General features: G+C 36.6%; 4 protein-coding genes across 10 annotated transcripts in view; 2 read left to right on the plus strand and 2 right to left on the minus strand.

Moving 5' to 3' along the window:
- LOC135800242 (max dimerization protein 1-like) overlaps window positions 1-4,504 on the plus strand; it is an 83,435-nt gene extending 78,931 nt beyond the window's left edge. For all 4 annotated transcript variants that reach the window (XM_065313411.1, XM_065313413.1, XM_065313410.1 and 1 more), the window contains exon 6: window positions 1,085-4,504. In XM_065313411.1, the coding sequence (XP_065169483.1) occupies window positions 1,085-1,227 (143 nt within the window). In that variant the 3' untranslated portion in view covers window positions 1,228-4,504. The remainder of the gene's footprint in view (window positions 1-1,084) is intronic.
- Window positions 4,505-5,705: 1,201 nt separating this feature from the next.
- Window positions 5,706-10,598, plus strand: LOC135800232 (uncharacterized). 4 transcript variants are annotated; one of them, XM_065313397.1, is made up of 9 exons: window positions 5,706-5,831; window positions 8,946-9,078; window positions 9,130-9,358; window positions 9,398-9,505; window positions 9,558-9,696; window positions 9,764-9,839; window positions 9,898-10,003; window positions 10,057-10,163; window positions 10,221-10,598. In XM_065313397.1, exons 1-9 carry the CDS (start codon window positions 5,753-5,755, stop codon window positions 10,582-10,584), a joined length of 1,341 nt encoding a protein of 446 aa, XP_065169469.1. In that variant the 5' UTR covers window positions 5,706-5,752; the 3' UTR covers window positions 10,585-10,598. The 4 variants fall into 4 exon arrangements, with proteins under 4 accessions (XP_065169469.1, XP_065169467.1, XP_065169468.1 ...); XM_065313395.1 differs by lacking the exon at window positions 5,706-5,831 and adding an exon at window positions 8,757-8,892; XM_065313396.1 differs by lacking the exon at window positions 5,706-5,831 and adding an exon at window positions 8,757-8,892 and having other exon boundaries at window positions 9,398-9,502.
- Window positions 5,850-7,841, minus strand: LOC135800244 (uncharacterized). Its single transcript, XM_065313414.1, has 4 exons — window positions 7,634-7,841; window positions 7,318-7,511; window positions 7,023-7,259; window positions 5,850-6,956 (listed from the first exon to the last, which is right to left on the minus strand). The coding sequence occupies exons 1-4, from the start codon at window positions 7,839-7,841 to the stop codon at window positions 6,798-6,800; spliced, it is 798 nt and encodes a 265-aa protein (XP_065169486.1). The 3' UTR covers window positions 5,850-6,797.
- Pmvk (Phosphomevalonate kinase) lies at window positions 7,877-8,732 on the minus strand. Its single transcript, XM_065313417.1, has 4 exons — window positions 8,591-8,732; window positions 8,336-8,529; window positions 8,125-8,283; window positions 7,877-8,077 (listed from the first exon to the last, which is right to left on the minus strand). Exons 1-4 carry the CDS (start codon window positions 8,671-8,673, stop codon window positions 7,947-7,949), a joined length of 567 nt encoding a protein of 188 aa, XP_065169489.1. The 5' UTR covers window positions 8,674-8,732; the 3' UTR covers window positions 7,877-7,946.
- Window positions 10,599-19,526: the final 8,928 nt, after the last annotated feature.

The raw sequence follows: 19,526 nt of genomic DNA on the forward strand, positions 1-19,526 counted from the left end.
TTACCTCTACGTCGATTTCGTTGTACGTTGTATATTTTAAACATATTTCCCCTTTTTGCCAGGGCGCAATTTTTCTCCGAAACGCGTTTCCTTTCAGTGCGTTTTTCTCGCTCGCTAGTTTCCCTCGCCGAGCGCACCTTTGTGCCCGCGCCGGGGCTATAAATAAAACCCGAGGCCGGGCAGGAAAGGCGGAAGTAAAAAATGAAAAGCAAAGAGGAAAAAAGAAGAAGAAATAGGTACGCGCGCGCGCCGCCCCGGCTGGCTGGTTGTGTGTGCCTCACGACCGGAAACCCGAGGAAGGGAATTTTTCGATTTATTTACTACATTTTTCCATTTGCAATTCATAAAGTTTCGCCCGCCAGAAAATATAAATCTAAACTCGGGGTTTCCATTCGGGGGTATCCCTTCTGGTATCCCTTGGATTCCCGCAAACGTCGAACGTGTAATTTCCATAAAATTGCGCCTTCGTTACGACTTAATATAGCCGCGCGGGCGCCAACTGATTGAAAATTGAATGTTTCAGCCGTAATTACAATGCGCGCCGCCATTTTAATTAAGTTCAATTCATATTTTGGCGGCGCGCGCGCGATTGATAAAAGTGTAAAAGTCTAATCTACAAGCGCGATATAACTCGAATCGAATGCGAAATTGCTAATTATGAATCGATTTCTCTCTCTGTGTGTGCGTATGCGTGATTAGTCGGAATTGTCCAATCAGATATCAGCATGCTCTGATTTTCATTTGCTGCGTTTGTAATCGTCTCTGAGGCGCACCGGCGTACATTCCTGTTGATTAATAGCGAGACAATGCGACGTTAATTAACGTTCTAGTCCTACAGGCACGTACGTGTGTATTGTCAGCAAATTCCACCTTAAATTGGGTACAATAGCAACGCACAACATCACCCATACAGAATTTACTTGTGTGTTTTTGACTATAGGCAACCAAAATGACACGAATTTATAACTTACTGTAACTATAGTTGTATCAATGGTGTGTTTGAATATAGGCAACCAAAATTACACAAATTTGCAACTTGCTGTATTTGGTTATTGATGGTTATGTTTTTTTTTTCTGCTTGCAGATGAGGTGGACGTGATCGGTTATACGAGCACGCAGAGCGACACCGACGACCACTCGAGCGTGCAATCGGCATCGAGCGACAGCGGCGTGACGATGTCCACCAGCCGCCTGACGCTCTCGGAGATCCGAGACGTCTACATGTAGACGCGGCGGTGCATGGTGGACAAGCCTGCGGTGGCGGCGTAGCCGCCGTCCGGCTACACAAGCAAACGCAGGCGAACGTCGATGCGATGTGCGATCATACGCGACCAGAGCCAGTCCTCTAGTCAACGAAAAATTTATTAAAACATTGCAAACAAAACCGACACACACCTACACACAACTCCCACACATAAACACACGAAACACACTCGGTTACAAGAAATGAATTAAAGTAAAAAGTAAAAAACCAAACAGAAACTAAAAATCGAAATTCTTGGCATTAAAATGAGAAAAGAAACAAAAATATTATTATTATATTAATTATTATCTATGATTATTAATGTATATTGTAAATACAAGTAAATTAATTATTTCCAAATTATGAGGAAGGTACGGAGAGCGCGAGAGCGGCTGAGGAAGAGTATGAGATATATATTAGAATAGTCTAACGATAAAAAAAAGTCGACAGTCAAACTGTCGCCATCTTGTCTTATTAGATAAAGGGAAATCTTTAAAAAAATACAAATTGCCGTTCAAATAATGGGGTGAAACCAAACATAACCAAAAAAAAAAATTAATAAAAAAATAATAAAAACGCACTCAACGAAATTCCGTTCAAAAAAACCACACGCAAGCATTGCAAATGTTTGCTCTCTGATTGGTGTATGTATTGTACTAGTAAATGAATATTTCATGCGAACACGATTGAATTTTTCTGGAAAAAAATATTGTCCCGCAATCAGTTGAAAATTGTAATCATCCACACACACTTACACACATACCCCACACACACACAAATGTAACAAAAACAAAAAAACTGCGAAAACTGCAAAAAAAATCAAAGCAAAAGATGGATGAAAATTTCTTCGTATTCTATATTAGTTTAAATTAATTATATATATAGTTTTATGTTAAATTAATTAAAACCCCCAGCGCCCCCCGCAAATCAAGAGGAACAAAATATTTAATACCTTTAAATATTATATTTTATCTATTATATTAATTGCCGTGACGGGAAGTAAATTTTAAATTTTAAAACAAAAAGAAATTGATTGCGCATGCGCGGTAGGGATGCGCGAGCCACCCCGCCATCTACATGGCTACAAAACAAACAGATCTCCGGCTCGTTTGCGTCCCCGCCGCTGCACACACACACGTATCTAATTGTTTTGTTGTTGATGTTGATGATGTTGAAAATTATGATTTTTACGCAAAACACTGAAATACACACCTTGAGCTATACTAAATTAAGAACTGTGCGGGTCGCAACATCCCCGCCCGCACGCAAAGAGTACAAATTCTTTATAAAATAAAGTAAAAGCATACAAACAAACAAAAAAGTAACAAAATAATAATCGCGAGAAGACACAGGAGAAATAATAACACGCGCATGGGGTTCCCGCCGGCTTGATAAGGCGGGAACCTCGGCCAATTTATATTTTTTGACGCGGGCACCGGACGCGCGCCGGACACACATGATTCTCTCATATATAGTTTGTAAAACACGACGCGCCGCCGATTGTCTCTTTTGGCGGCGTGCTGCGTTGTGTTTTGTGTTTTTGGATTTGTAAACAAAAGCGAAACCGGAAAAATGAATCCGCGCTGCGCCGTTCGTCGTCCCAGCGAGAACTGAGCCTCTAAAAAGTATGGTGTGAGTGCGTGTGCGTGTTTCGAGAGCTTGACAGGTGATTGCACGGGTACTGATAATAATATAAAATATAAAATAACCACCGACACACACACACGAAATATTCAAATGGAACGTGCGCGCGGTAGCGAAACGAATGAAACACAAAAAAAATTCACAAACGAAACAAAAACCAAAAAAATGCATAAAATAAATAAATGAAAAACACTGACACACACACACATTAAGTATAATATTACAAAAAGCATTAATAATAATTACAATACTATGCAATTAATTGAATTGAATGCGTTGGATGGCGTTTTCGATGATGTTGATGCTGCACGTTTGTTGCCGTGGGGTCCAATGAGGGAATTATTTTTGTACGACGGCGAGAGAAGTTTCTGCGGTGGTCAGGAGATGAAAAACCAACGCCAGGCGGGCAGCGCGATGCGCGATATTACAAAATGGCGGCTCGAAAACGCCGACGCATCCATTTACAAAATACAATACAAGTACATAGATTATAAACGATTACAAAATACAAAACGAGTAAAAAAAATCCAAAAAAATCTTAATTATTAAATAAATATATATTGAAACAAAAACGTGGAAGGTAAACAATGAAGAAATGGAGAATAAAGAAAAAAATAACCACAAAAATACAAAAAAAGTTTCTATAAATGTCTGCTTCTCTTAGTCTACAGTTTGCAAATGATGATAAATCAATAGGATTTTTTCTGTGTTCTAACCTTAACGATTATAAATTAAATAAATTACATTACAAGTACAATAAACGGTGGGCAACCAACAATACATGGCGGGCGACACACACTCATTCAACTCTTTGTCTTATCAACGTCTCGTAGCAAGCAACACTCTCGTATGTATTCGGATTTGATCGGCGATGAGAGAGGTTGAGTTTTTTCGGATTCACCTACACACAATTTTGAGCGCTTTGTTTTTGTGTTGTTGTTGAGGAGTGTAAAAAAAGTAATTAATGTGTATATATTAAAGCAAATACTAAGCAAATTGATTATTGAAAAATAAGCGATTGACTACTGACTGAATTTACGAAAGAATTTAAAAATACACACCACCACCATTGCGACACTTGAAGAGAGTGGAGAGCGATGGAATTATAAAAAAGGGGGCTGCTTCGGAAACACTTGTCCACTTGTTTGATGTGCGTGTATGTTGAAATTTCTAGCTGAAAGGGAGGGGAAATGTTTGTTCACGGTTTACGAGTAATGACAATGTCTAGATATGTTGTAAGGTTAGGATCATCAAAGAAATCCAGCGCAATCAAAGAGTTATTCATTAATTACTTGAAAAGCAAGAATTGTATAAATGCAATTTTAAAATATTTGAATGACATATTTAATGTCAAATAGTATGCTGAAGAAATCATTTTTGTAACTATTTTAGTTTTTGTGTAATTGATTAATAACATAGGCTACACTTCTTACAGATGTTTGGAAAAATTGTGTTTTTTCTTAGTTATTAATAAATTACTCAAAAACTAATTGAGTTATAATAATAATTCTTTCACTAAACGATTCTGTATTAAATTTTGCATCGATTTATGTTATAAATTTGTAATTTATTAAAATTTATCCAATTAAAACAGTTTTTCTTCAAAGAATTACAAAATATTATAATTTTTCTTGATATATTTATGTTGTAAATAAAATTGTTGATGCGAAATTTAATACTGTGATTAATTGATAACTCGTGACATGATATTCAATGCGAAAATAAAAATCAAACAAAGTGGAACCAATTGCGAATCGCTTTTTCTGTTGTTTACATCGATGATTGTTTCGCAGGAAAATTCGCTTCTGTGTAATATCTATTCTCATCTCTGTGTGATGTGCTTTGATTGATTGATTCGAGATTCGTTTCTGTATTTCCGCCAAGACACGCACGGATTACAATCAAACGACAAATTGCAATTAACGGAAAATCAACGATGCTTAAAACAGGACGATGATAATCCGCCTCCTTTTCGAAATCAAATGTTTCTTGTTTTGCAAACACACGTTCCACGAGAGACCTCAACGCAAGGTGTTTGTGTTGTAATATATAAGTAATGAATCATTGATTGAAGCTAAAAATCAAAAATTAGTTGTATATTATTAAATCTATCTGATGAAAACGATGCAACAACTGACGGAGCGTGAATGTCAGTGAGTAATATTATGAATTGTGAATGTTTTCAACACGGGAAGATCGCAATATCGACCGAATCGCAAGGAACGAAACGAAAACCAAACGAATAACGCGCGTTAGTGAAACAATTGAGTGGCGAATGTCCAAAAAACCAAATGAAAATTACAACTGTGAACAAATGAAGCAAAAAATAAATGAACACAAAATGAAAGCAAACGAACGTCCTGAAGCATATCTAGTTTATAGAACCAGCACCTTCTGTCACCTGAATCAACTCTTCTTCATGATTGTATGAGATATAAATATATAAATATAATTAATTATAAATATATATATATATTATAAATATTATGAAAGAATAATAATTAATATGAATTAATTGTAAATACTATATATTGTAAACTATTCATATTGCATTGATCTTCTGTTCGATAATATATTTTTTTCGATTTCGATTAATTATTATTGATTAATTAAATAATTATGATTAATTAATGGATGCGTTCATTATGATTATTAAAAACGATTAAAAAACAAACATGATATAAATATAATGAAGATAAAAACTATTGAAATGATTATAAACTATGCCATCTTTTAATTTTCTACCTTCACATAGCGATTTAAAGAAGATTTGTATTTACTCAAATTGTATATAATAAAAATGTAGTTTGTTGTTTGTGCACTGATGGCGCTGGCGTGCGAATTGTTGTTTCAAGGCAACGTAACATGTGCTGCACTGCTGCGCGCGTTAGTTTTCATAAAACAATTGAGAGTGCAGCATGTTTTGAGGTTAGCTGGATGCAAGGTAAGAATGGAACACACGTTTTACTTACTAATCGTAGTTAATATCCAGTTTATTAATCAATTGGACATACATTTGCATACTCCGAATGTAACATCACACATAAATTGTTAGCACCTGCCAAGGCAGATTTAACCAATACGAGTAAAACAGATTCAATTCAATTGTTTTTGTTTGTTTACTTACGCTTCAATGTTTAATAACACGTCGACTAGTAATATAGTCGACTTAGAATTCATCTAGTACTGGTATTTGCATTTGATGCAAATAATTTCGCTATAATTTAAATTTTTTCAATTGCCAATTTGTTTAAATTTGTGTTTTTTTTTGCGTCCTGCGCCAATTTGATATGCTCCTAACAAATGCACAAACTGCACTAACGCTAGCGCGATTTGCTTAAACAATTCACTTTGTATTATTGACTAGATCGATTAATTGTGGCTAAATGCAATGTTTTACATTTCACATTTACGTTACACGAGTGGTTGTGTGCGTGTAAAAATATTGGAATCTAAACAATTTGCAAGATATGCAACCAAAACATCACACAATAGAGTAGTTCTAATAATTATAATTGGCGGCGGTGAGATTTAGTGTGGTTTGGAAAACATCAAAATCGAAACCAAGTTGGAACGAAATTGTTTCTGTATAAAAATATCGCTATGCGGCTTCGAATTCCTTCGGCTAGGATTAATTTAAAATTACATAACATGGAATAGTGTTGTCGTACAACAGCGATATACAGAGAGTAAAACTATTGAAAAAACTCGAAGATGAACTAATTACGTACCCCGTGCATTAAAAGTACAGCGCTAAAGCACGATTTGATTTCCAAGTTCCAAGTAAAAATATCCTAAAAATAACGCCCGAGTCAATCACGCGAGTTTCTTCTTCTTCCAACATTAATTGCTAACGTCATCGACTAGAAAACTATATCACAAACGAATCAATAATTTTTTTGTTGCCTTTTCATTCATCCGTTGACATGAGGCGAATGCTGTCTTCGCCCGAGCGCAGCGAGCTGGGCGTCAGGATCGAGAATCGATCCTGGTAGGACTTTTGATAGGCACCACGCATCGGCGAATGGTCCGTCGTCTCCCAATTCTTATTCTTGTTTTTATCCTTACTCTAAAATGTAATTGTATTGTATTAAATGTTAAATTTGCTTGGTGTTAGTTGGTGGTATATGCTTACCAGGACTTCTACTTGAAGCGTTTCATCTTCTGTGCTCGGAAATTGAAAGAATCGATGATTGGGAGACCTTGGCCAGTTTACAGGCGGCGGACTGCGGATCATGTGCTCGTGCATGCCTGGAAGCGACAGCGGATCAACGTCCAGATCAGTCGGGAATTCCTGAGACATGAGGTTGGCGTCGTCGGACTCCACCTCGTCGAGGCAGTCGGCGAGCGATTCGCGACTTGCAATCACTTGCTAAAAGTGCAATCAATTTTTGGTTGCTTTTTTTTGATTGTATATTGGAAATAATTACCCGAATGAAAGGATTATCCGCCCTGGAAGCCTTCAGCGCCTCCATGTCCTGGTCGATGTTGCGAATCCTGCCCGGTGTAAGCGTGACGGTGGACATCGCAGGCGACGGCGGGCCCGGCAGGTGCAGGTAGTAGTCGACGGCGGAGACGCTGAGCGTCGACTGCGCTCGGTTCACCGAGCCGTATGCGTGGTTATCTGGCGAGCGATAAACACACAAAGGGTCATTCTGGGCCTGATATCACATCTAGGTCACTGACCAACTGGGTGAAGCGTGATGCTGCTGTCTGGATTCGTGTGTTCCTGTGTATACTACTTACCATTTGTGCCCCTTTTGCTCATCGTTTCTCGCGCGGCAAGCCGGCGGATGTGCGGTGCGATCAACGGAGGGATGATGGCGTAACAACAATTAACATAACTACATCGTGTGTTTGTATCTTTTGTCAATAAACTTGACTGGGCACAAATACTACGACGCGCCACCGACGAATGTAAACTCACTATGACATTGGGATAATCGATTTTCATCCCTAAATTGCATAGGCAACCAAACCAGCATTGGGTTTACTCTTACATTAATATATTTAATAAGAATATAATACTTGGAAAGATTCGAATGTTTAAGTACAGATTTTAAGCTAAAAGCTGTAGAATTTTGCAGACATTTTCTTTGCATGCCTGTTCTGAAGGGTTGTTATTTGTAACAATAAGATCCCACGACGTATAATCATCCAGGTCGCATTCTGATGTAACATCATCAACCCCTAAAAAATATTTTTGTAATTTTTCATACTAACTTTCTGTTAATTACCTTCTGTAAATTTCCAGCCGCGGCTATGCCTAACGGCATTATCAGCAGTTATTCTCACAGATCTAATAGAAACACTTTTATGACAAAATTGTGAATAAAACCAGTTGATGTCAGTTTTCCTTCGAATATCACTGACTATCCATACATCTGCATTAGGAGCTGAAAAATATTTTAATTTATATCTTAACTATATGAAATATAGTATTATTACCATTATTGCAAGCAATATTACAAAAGTATCCTGGTTCTTTAGCTCTCATCTTGTCGCTCCATTCAATCATTGCTTTTCTGTGCAGTTCCTTATACGGACCATCACTCATCAATTCCTGGTGATCAAGATTGTGTTCCTTAGCATACTGGCCTTTAAGTGGTTCAGAGATTCGAATGATTGCTGCATTATTTAATCTGAAACATGTATTATTAACATTTAAATAATACTATGGAATGGAATGTGTTATACTGCTACCTTTTTAGTAGAATTTCAGCGAAGTAATCTTTACCACACTTTCGTTTGCCGCTCATAAGTAGAATATCCTTAGGTGTATGCATTTTGAATCCAATACTTTACTAATATTACATTTTACTTAGCCACGAATACAAAGCGTAACTCATCCAAACAGAAAGAGCACGAAATGAAGTTTACAGTTAGCATAACACTTTCAAAAATGAAATACAACCGTAAATACTGCGGAGATCTGATGACCTTAGTTAAAATCAGCAGTGTGTTTGTTGTGTATAGGACACATAACCATACATTATTTACTCTTAGTATGTGTTTTGTGTTTTTAGTGAACTTATATTTGACTTTTGTTACGTTTTAGGTGCATTCACCATGGACAAATTACCAATACTGCCATTTGAAATAGTTCTATCATATCTTAACACCCTGGACAAACACAATGCAATAGTTGCATTCAATTATGATGTCACAGCACTCGGAAGTACTTTAAATAGGTATGTTTTAAACACTTAAATTATGACTATTTATAACTGATAATTTTTTAGTAAAATTTCGTTAGCTTTGGAGTATCGCTTTCGACAAAACATGATCAACACTCTGATTGGCAGAAGAAAAGCACTGGTTAAGGAATTGGATCTAACAGGAATATTTTGGATCCCCAAACATGTCATTCTGAAGGCATGTGCACAACTAGTCAACTTGGAATACCTGTACCTGTTGGGAACATCTGTGGCAGTTAATACTAATTTTAAAGATTTTCAAGGAATGCAAAAGGTAAGCTTTAAAAAGAAACATTTATTCATTTAAAGCTAGATTAAATGTGTTGCAGTAGCAGTAAATGATAAGGACACAATAACACATTCCTTATTGGAAAGGAGGATAATTCCTTATTCCGATCAAATTTGTTTTGACAGTATAGTGGTGAGTTTTAAGCATTACAATCTAATTCAATGTTCAATGTAATGCTTTTTAGAAAATAAAGTTACCAATGTACAATCATCCAATATTCATTGAAAATTGGATGGCTTTGCTTAAAGCTGGAGCAACAATGGAGACAATTCATAGAGATATGGAAAAATTGTACACAACAGTTACATATTCCGATTTTATGGGTGATTATCGACTTTTTCTCTTGGAATTTATATCAAAAATAACTAAAATCGGATTTTTTTATGTTAGTTGAAGATGAGAAGCTAAAGGAGTATTTATATGAACTACGCAACGTGAAAATTTTGAATGTGGAACAGTCCACACCGTAAGTCTTTTTTGTTATTTTGATCATACTTTCATTTATATACTGTTAATTTTTACAGTCCTCGTATTGCAACGGTCAACTTGGAACCTATAAAATTCCTCGTGAATTTAACTGCACTCTACATTGATGTCCATTCAGCTGTAGGCAATATGTTTCTCAAGCCAGTGAGTACGACATTTAATTACGAATATAAATGAAATTCTTGTTCCAAATATAGCTTCTTCAATCATGCAGAAACTTGACAAAGTTAAACATAACGTGTTACAATGCAACGTTTTCCTTTACACATTTGAAATACGCCAGCAACAGTTTGCGGGACTTAAGGTATGTTTTATTTTTTTTTATTTCCTGGAGCAAGTAAATTTGATGAGTCGGTTTCAGTGTTTGTATGCGTAGCTCGGTGTACTTCAACATGGAGAAATTCTTTTTTGATATCAACCAACACTCGACGTTACACTTACGTCGCTTATACTTGAGATTCAATCAAATGAACGATGCACGACCAGCGACACATGCTGAGATGTTGAAATTTATGCGACGCCAGGCACAACTTATTTTTGTGTGCATCGAGTGCACGGATGTTGCAAGAAAGACGATTCGTGATATAGGATTATTGCTAAGGTCCTTCAAGAAGGAACCGCATCAATTGTTTACTTGTATACACCACACGAACTTGTGTATTAATGGTATACCTTTACAGCATGTTGACCTAGTACACAATGCGTGTAGGGAAAATAGAATTTGACCACTACCTACAAATGCGGATTTTTATTTACTTCCTAAATTGTTGTTCCTTAATGTTCCTTGCATCAATTGTGTTACGAGAAAATCGTATTCATAAATAATGTTTGTGTATTGGAGAACTGATTTTTTTGTTTGTTTACTATTTGTTTGGTTCACGTTGGCTCTCAATTCTCTTCCCTACTTAGTCGGTCGTGCGTTGTTGCACGGTGCGCACATGTTTTATTCGTCGGTCAGCCTCGTGGCAGTTTATCGTGTGTCTTGTGATAATATCAAGAATGTGATATTACTTGCTTTACGGTGCTTTACATTCGGTCGATCGTCGACGGCATTTATTAATTAAATGTTTGTTAAATGTTTTGCCTGTGAGGTGGTTGATGTAAGTGTTGCTACATAAGTATATGCAGTTTCACTACACACTATGAAGCAAATACGTTGGAATTATACAATATAACTTTGAACAATTTTCAAATTTATTATATTTTGTTACGCATTTATATTGAAATAAAGTAAGAGTTAATATAATATTTTCAAGTATATAAATTTTGTATCCTCTTTGTCGTTTCCAGAAATAGTTACAAAAGTTACATTTGACTTCAGGTGTTTGAATGATGGGTATAGTGTTGTTGTTTTTAAAAAGATGAGAAAAACAACACCATTTATACCTGAAACAAACAAAACTTGATAAGTGAGCATTGTGGCTCAGGTGGCATGTGCATATGCTAGCATGCTGGAGGTTCGTGGATCGAATCTCAGTTGTAGAAGGCAATTTTATTAAATAATAAGAAATTTACGAAATGTGGGTTGCATACCACAAAAATTCAAGATTCAAATGTTAGAAATAACTTGAAAGGCAAAGTACAACGAAGCAACAATAAGAATAAGTAGAAGTTGGTGGAGGAGCAGCAAATAGAGAGCAGCAGCAGTAGCAGCAGGAGAGAGAGTATAGGAGAAGTAAGAAGAGAAGAAGAAGAAGAGAGAGTACAGGAAGAAAAGAGAATAGGGGTGACAGAATTTTTAAATTTTTTGCCACGTGTCGTTATAACAGACAGTCTACGGTCCACTGCTTCGATGCGTCCATTGCTCCCGGCCCATCCTACAGCTACGATGTCTCTGCGCTTCATCCCCGGAATTATCAGGCATATTAACAATTTTTATGGTGGGGGATCACCCCCAGAGAGAGGGAACTCCTTATAAGGACATCCTTTTAAGAACTTGTAAAAATATTTCTAATTTTTAAGTCGCCTCAAGAGAGGGGACACTTAAAAATATTCTTACAAGTTCTCACCTGTACCTGAAATGAAAGATGGAGTACACAAATCATACAAGATACCTTAACAATTTTTATAGTGGGGATCATCCCCCGAGTGGGAGAACTCCTTGAGGACTTGTAGAGGTATTTCTAAGTGTCGCCGCTCATAGAGCCGACCACAACACTGAGAAATACTTTACAAGTGGTGTCCTGTACCTGAAATGATAGAAGGAAGGGGTGCACAAGTCATGAGACACAGCCATTGCCTTTAACATTTCTTTATTAACAAATTACATACAATACAAGTTCAGAACTTGCAATTTCAATACCTACAGAACACATGACGTCATTTTAAAATATGTTTATGACCTGCATAGCCGCGCTGTACTAACGGCTGCAAAAGTACAAAATATACAACACTAGAAAATAGCAAATTGCGCACTGTTATCGCGTTGCATCCCTGGAAAATTATATACAGGGTGTTACCAAAAGAAAATCTATAATTTAAAAAGAAAATCGCATCAAAACAATAAAAAAATAATTATTTTTTTACTGACCATTAGAAATTTTTTTATACAGGGTGATACAAAAAAACTTCAAAAGTGCAAGTTTTATAACCTGTTTCCTTCTGAATACCTAAGAGAAGTGATAGGTGCGGGGTTAGAAACATAATAAATAATCCAATTACTAATTATTATACACTTTTTAAAGCAATACTGAACTAAGATCTCTTAAACTCAAATTAGCAAACACGTCAAGCCATTTACAGACAGAATAAGGAACAAAAGCACAAAAAACGGGATCTAATATGACAGCTATTGTTACTTATTTTTAGAGTGTTTAATTATTTGACTAATCGCTTTTCATTATCAGCTGATGAATTTACATTTACTGTTTAATTCGTCAAATGTTTATAAAATATAGTATTTACGTACCACATTTTCTTACACCTTCGCTATTGAAATAATCCACCAGAAGCACAAACGACGTTTATTCAAATAAATAATTAAATGAATACACAAAACAAGTCCACCAGGAATTTTTAGCCGACGGAAGGCATCCGACGGCCGACAGCAAACACGTGCGTACATTATTAAAGCCACGGGTTCCACGCGCGATAACTCATTAACGACACTCCGCATTCGTTTGTTAATTCTAAATTCTATATTTGCTGACCAATTCTGATTCAACTACCGATTTAAAATTACAAGAAACGCGATAAGTCGCCACGACAACCGTCCCGCATCTAGACACGCGCTCACCACGCGGCAGCGCACGATCGACTAAGTAAAGAAGTGGAACGAACAAACACTGCTGAACACATCGGACGCGCTGCAATGTGATAAAATAAGTTGTTTGTACCAAACACCGATTGAGTGATGGAGTCAAGAGTGTAAACTATGAACAATTTAGGATGTTGATACCGTCTAATGCAATGACAAAAAATTTATATTATAAATGTACTACTTTCTTATTCGTATATATAATGTAGGGGAGACTGGGTACGGTTGTGCCAGGGTACGGTAGTGACAGTCGTCATAATAACGAAACTATACGTCATACGGGGGAGGGTGCAAGAGGATAAAGAAGCGGGGTGCAAATTTAAACCCTTTCCCTAGTATTGCATCAGTCATTGCGCGACGTTAACGTAACTAGGAGCCCACATTGCTTTTTGACAGCCAAAAGTAAATATTTTTGTACGGCTTCACTTAATAATTATTGTTGTTTGTATACAGATAGATTACTTCTGTTTTTTGTTTCTTTTAAATTGAACATTGGTAGTTATTTATAAGCATTTGCTTTTTACGTAGATTATTCGACAAAGTCATGGCGAATTTTTGTTTTCGAAAAAGAGGTTCGGGTACGGTTGTGACAAATTTTGTGGGTACGGTTGTGACATTACTATAGTTGTTCTTTTTTGCTTCAAGATGCTTTTTTGCAGTTTTTTTGCTTTTTTGTATTCCCGTGAATACGTTATCATGATCATTTTGTTAGAGATGGACCGGTGGGATCAATTGGAACTGTAAATCCTTCAGGTTGGATGCAGGATGTCTCATTCTTAACATTTCTCGAACATTTTAAGAAATTCTCGAATGCTTCTCTAACACATCAAGTTTTTCTATTGCTGGATAATCATTCCTTTCACATTCATATTAATGCACTAGATTTTTGCCAAGAGAATGGCCATTTTAGTGTATGTTTTTGCATGTCACAACCGCACCCAACCACTGTCACAACCGTCCTTGGTGTGTGGCCGGTTGTGACAATTTGACTTTTTTTTTTAAATTTATCTTATTAGTTATACGTCGTATTTAGGGCCAACATTTTAGTACTCTTGTATAGATAAATGTACAAATTACCATAAAAGTTACTTTTCTACGATCTAACTGGTAAATTAACAAAACTATTGGTAATCAAACACAAATTGTCACAACCGTACCCAGTCTCCCCTATTCTAAAATCAAAAATTAAATGCATTCTTTTTTTAAAAACAGCTTAGAAGATAATGGCAATTGACAAATCTGGAAAAAAAAATGAAAAAACAACTACTTTTAAACTTTTACTTCACACAGAGGTTACAGGGGGAGTTCCTGCAACAAACTAATACCACCCGACGGAGAATTTAATTCCGCTTCTTTTGACGACGCGATGAAGTTAGTGAGACGCCTAGATCGTGAGTAAACACGAAAAAACCATGAAAATTACAATTTTATACAAATTTTCGCGGGTAACAGGGGGAATTCCGGCAACAAACTATTACCACCCGACGGAAAATTTAATTCCGCATCTTTTGACGCCACGCTGAAGTTAGTGCGACGCCTAGATCGCGAGCAAACACGAAAAAACCATGGAAAATTACAATTTTATGCAAATTTTCGCGGGTTACAGGGAAAATTCCGGCAACAAAATATTACCACCCGACGGAAAATTTAATTCCGCATCTTTTGACGCCACGCTGAAGTTAGTGCGACGTCTAGATCGCGAGAAAACACGAAAAAACCATAGAAAATTGCAATTTTATGCAAATTTTCGCGGGTTACAGGAGAAATTTCGGCAACAAACTATTACCACCCGACGGAAAATTTAATTCCGCATTTTTTGGCGCCACGCTGAAGTTAGTGCGACGCCTAGATCGCGAGCAAACACGAAAAAACCATGGAAAATTACAATTTTATGCAAATTTTCGCGGGTTACATGGGAAATTCTGGCAACAAACTATTGCCACCCGACGGAAAATTTAATTCCGCATCTTTTGACGCCACGCTGAAGTTAGTGCGACGCCTAGATCGCGAGCAAACACGAAAAAACCATGAAAAATTACAATTTTATGCAAATTTTCGCGGGTTACAGGGGAAATTCCGGCAACAATCTATTACCACCCGACGGAAAATTTAATTCCACATCTTTTGATGCCACGTTGAAGTTGGTGCGACGCCTAGATCGCGAACAAACACGAAAAAAACATGGAAAATTACAAGTATATGCAAATTTTCGCGGGTTACAGGGGAAGTTCCTCCAACAAAGAAAACCTCCCGACGGAGAATTTAATTCCGCATCTTTTGACGCCACGCTGAAGTTAGTGAGACGCCAAGATCGCGAGGAAACTCAAAAAAACTAGCAACTACCGATTTAAAATCACATGAAACGCAATAAGTCGTCACAAAAACCGCTGAGCAAATAAACGCGTGCCCACCAGGCGGCAGCGCACGATCGACTAAGAAAGAAATGGAACAAACACTGCTGAGCGCATGGGATGCGCTGCAACGCAATAAAAACAAGTTGTTTGTGCACTAACACCGATAAGAGCCAAGAGTGCAAACTACGAGTACAAACTATTCAGGTTGTACTATGGCGCACACACACAACTTTCAATATAACTCGCGTCACGGAATTTTCATGTAATAAATTTCAATACAGGGAGATGCAAAATTAAATTCTGCACGTGGGAAAATTATTTCAAACTAATTTTGATACCGCGTTCGCGTGTTATAGCAAGAAAACTACAATTCCTAGCGCAACGAGTACTAGTGCGTATACACACAACTTTAAATATAACTCGCGTCACGGAATCTTCTTGCAATAAATTTCGATACAGGGAGATACAAAATTAAATTCTGCACGTGGGAAAATTATTTCAAACTAATTGCGACTCCGTGTTCGCGTGTTATAACAAGAAAACTACAACTCCTAGCGCCACGAGTACAAGTGCGTATACACACAACTTTAAATATAACTCGCGTCACGGAATTTTCTTGCAATAAATTTCGATACAGGGAAATACAAAATTAAATTCTGCACGTGGGAAAATTATTTCAAACTAATTGTGACACCGTGTACGCGTGTGATAAGAAGAAAACCACAATTCCTAGCGCAACGAGACTATCGCAGAAACAATCGCAGAGACTATTCTGCGAACTATTCTCTATAAGATAGGCTATTTAAAACGGAAATATGAGAGATGAAATTTTCATTCTTAAGAAAAAATTGCCAAGGGGGGGTGCTTGATACTTTTTTTCGACGATTTTTGATAATTAATATCTCCTAAACTAAAAGCTATAGCTACCAACGAATAGCTGATTATGAAAGATTGGAAAATTCTCTATCAGATAAAAATATAAAATAATTATATTTCCTACAGTAAAAGGTCGAAAAATGCGACTAAAAGTGCTAAAAAGTGACATTTTTCAATTTTTGTCAATTTTCTTCAATCGCGAATATCTCGTAAACTAAAAGAGATAATTAAGATCCGATCGCAGCGTCTTAATCTACGGACTATTCTCTATAAGATAGGCTGGTTAAAGCAGAAATCTGAGAAATAAAATTTTCATTCTTAAGAAAAAATTGCCAAGGGGGGGTGCTTGATACTTTTTTTCGACGATTTTTGATAATTAATATCTCCTAAACTAAAAGCTATAGCTACCAACGAATAGCTGATTATGAAAGATTGGAAAATTCTCTATCAGATAAAAATATAAAATAATTATATTTCCTACAGTAAAAGGTCGAAAAATGCGACTAAAAGTGCTAAAAAGTGACATTTTTCAATTTTTGTCAATTTTCTTCAATCGCGAATATCTCGTAAACTAAAAGAGATAATTAAGATCCGATCGCAGCGTCTTAATCTACGGACTATTCTCTATAAGATAGGCTAGTTAAAGCAGAAATCTGAGAAATAAAATTTTCATTCTTAAGAAAAAATTGCCAAGGGGGGGTGCTTGATACTTTTTTTCGACGATTTTTGATAATTAATATCTCCTAAACTAAAAGCTATAGCAATCAACGAATTGCTGATTATGATAGATTGGAAAATTCTCTATCAGATAAAAATATAAAATAATTATATTTCCTACAGTAAAAGGTCGAAAAACGCGACTAAAAGTGCTAAAAAGTGACATTTTTCAAGTTTTGCCCATTTTTTTCAAATGCAAATATCTCGTAAACTAAAAGAGATAATTAAGATCTGATCGCAGCGTCTTAATCTACGGACCAATCTCTATCAGATACGATAGTTAAAACCGAAATCTGAGAGATGAAATTTTCATTCCTAAGAAAAAATTGCCAAGGGGGGGTGCTTGATACTTTTTTTCGACGATTTTTGAAAATTCATATCTCTTAAACTAAAAGCGACAGCAAGCAACGAATTGCTGATTATGATAGATTGGAAGATTCTCTATCAGATAAAAATATAACATAATTATATTTCCTACAGTAAAAGGTCGAAAAACGCGACTAAAGTGCTAAAAAGTGACATTTTTCAATTTTTGCCCATTTTCTTCAATCGCGAATATCTCGTGAACTAAAAGAGATAATTAAGATCCGATCGCAGCGTCTTAATCTACGGACTATTTTCTATTAGATACGATAGTTAAAACGGAAATCTGAGAGATGAAATTCTCATTCTTAAGAAAAAATTGCCAAGGGGGGGTGCTTGATACTTTTTTTCGACGATTTTTGATAATTAATATCTCCTAAACTAAAAGCTATAGCTACCAACGAATAGCTGATTATGAAAGATTGGAAAATTCTCTATCAGATAAAAATATAAAATAATTATATTTCCTACAGTAAAAGGTCGAAAAATGCGACTAAAAGTGCTAAAAAGTGACATTTTTCAAATTTTGTCAATTTTCTTCAATCGCGAATATCTCGTAAACTAAAAGAGATAATTAAGATCCGATCGCAGCGTCTTAATCTACGGACTATTTTCTATAAGATACGATAGTTAAAACGGAAATCTGAGAGATGAAATTTTCATTCTTAAGAAAAAATTGCCAAGGGGGTGCTTGATACTTTTTTCGTCGATTTTTGATAATTAATATCTCTTAAACTAAAAGCGATAGAAACCAACAAATTGCTGATTATGAAAGAGGAGGAAATTCTCTATTAGGTGATAATTAAAAATAATTAAATTTCGTAAAATAAAACCGCGACAAAAAAAAAACACGAAAATGCAAAGTAACGATCGACACATATAATTGAATTATAAACTTGCCAATGCAGAACTCATCAGACTCCAAGGCCCGGCAAATACTGTAAATAAAAAAAGAAAACATAAGTAATGTTATATTCACACAGCGGAGAAAAACAATCAATATGTGCTGTTAAGTTCGGAGTTACTTACATCAGCACGATGGATCATCCAAATGATGAATAAATCAACATGGTCACGATACACTTACGCGCAAATAATAAATAACTGTACTAAAGTTATTAAAGTCAAATTAAAATTGAATGGTCGATTCATGATAGAATATAATACGAATTGGAAAGTAGAAGTCCGAATAAACGATACGAGTCGCGCAAAATACGCTTGGATCAACCAGAAACCGGCACGCAACTGGCCGCAAACTGCATAAGCAACGACGAGGCAGTTGCTGATAAGAAAGCAAGAGGTGCGCAAGGCCGACGCGTCGATGGCCCCCGACCTTGTGCGTTAATTGCAATAGATACGGAAACCCGGCGGCGCGTCGATGGCACGCGACCTTATGCGCGAATTGCATTTGGCTAGGTACCTGCGATCAAAACTAAACTAAGATGCGGCATGAGGGGAGGGCAACGACAAGACACGAGACGTGATAAGTATAAATTGTGGTCAAAACAAATACAATTTTTGCGTGGAATGTCCATGTTTGCTTATAAATATAGAAATAAACAATAACAAATAAGCAAAGTAAACACTACTATACGAAATACCCTCTCTAGTTATCGTTGTGAAACGATACTCTGTTACAACCATTGCAAATAAATACAACTTCTATCAGAAAAGAATTTAAAAAAATTTAATTTCGCAAGGTAAAAGGTCGGAAAACGCACTTCTACCGCTGCGCTTATACGGTGCCTTGAACTCGAGTCACTTCTACCGCTGCGCTTGTAGGGTGCCTTGAACACAAGTCACTTCTACCGCTACCCTCATACGGTGCCCTAAACACAAGTCACTTTTACCGCTGCGCTTATACGGTGCCCGGAACACGAGTCACTTCTACCGCTGCATTTGTACGGTGCCCTGAACACGAGTTACTTCTATCGCTACATTTGTACGGTACCCTGAACACGAGTCACTTCTACCGCTATCCTCGTAAGGTACCCTGAATACGAGTCACTTCTACCGCCTTTACCGTAAAGAATTACAAGATTTGCAGAACCATTTTGAGTCATTTCCTGCATTATTTCAGGGGATGACTCAACCACAAGGC

This window comes from Atheta coriaria, unplaced genomic scaffold (assembly GCF_025399875.1).
Source record: "Atheta coriaria isolate IRGN ID8LTWV9N9 unplaced genomic scaffold, Caltech_Dcor_3.1 hic_scaffold_10_pilon, whole genome shotgun sequence".
NCBI lineage: Eukaryota > Metazoa > Arthropoda > Insecta > Coleoptera > Staphylinidae > Dalotia > Dalotia coriaria.

What these genes read in the sequence shown, in the direction of transcription:
- LOC135800232 (XM_065313395.1), top strand. Translation starts at nt 8,757, where the DNA reads ATGAAGTTTACAGTTAGCATAACACTTTCAAAAATGAAATACAACCGT. An exon ending in TACATATTCCGATTTTATGG is followed by an intron (nt 9,697 to 9,763) that starts GTGATTATCGAC and finishes TTTTTATGTTAG; the next exon opens with TTGAAGATGAGAAGCTAAAG. An exon ending in AATGTGGAACAGTCCACACC is followed by an intron (nt 9,840 to 9,897) that starts GTAAGTCTTTTT and finishes TAATTTTTACAG; the next exon opens with TCCTCGTATTGCAACGGTCA.
- Pmvk (XM_065313417.1), bottom strand. Translation starts at nt 8,673, where the DNA reads ATGCATACACCTAAGGATATTCTACTTATGAGCGGCAAACGAAAGTGT. An exon ending in GCTGAAATTCTACTAAAAAG is followed by an intron (nt 8,530 to 8,590) that starts GTAGCAGTATAA and finishes TACATGTTTCAG; the next exon opens with ATTAAATAATGCAGCAATCA. An exon ending in CGGCTGGAAATTTACAGAAG is followed by an intron (nt 8,078 to 8,124) that starts GTAATTAACAGA and finishes AATATTTTTTAG; the next exon opens with GGGTTGATGATGTTACATCA.
- LOC135800244 (XM_065313414.1), bottom strand. Translation starts at nt 7,841, where the DNA reads ATGAAAATCGATTATCCCAATGTCATAGTGAGTTTACATTCGTCGGTG. An exon ending in GAGCAAAAGGGGCACAAATG is followed by an intron (nt 7,512 to 7,633) that starts GTAAGTAGTATA and finishes ATCGCTCGCCAG; the next exon opens with ATAACCACGCATACGGCTCG. An exon ending in CGCTTCAAGTAGAAGTCCTG is followed by an intron (nt 6,957 to 7,022) that starts GTAAGCATATAC and finishes ATTACATTTTAG; the next exon opens with AGTAAGGATAAAAACAAGAA.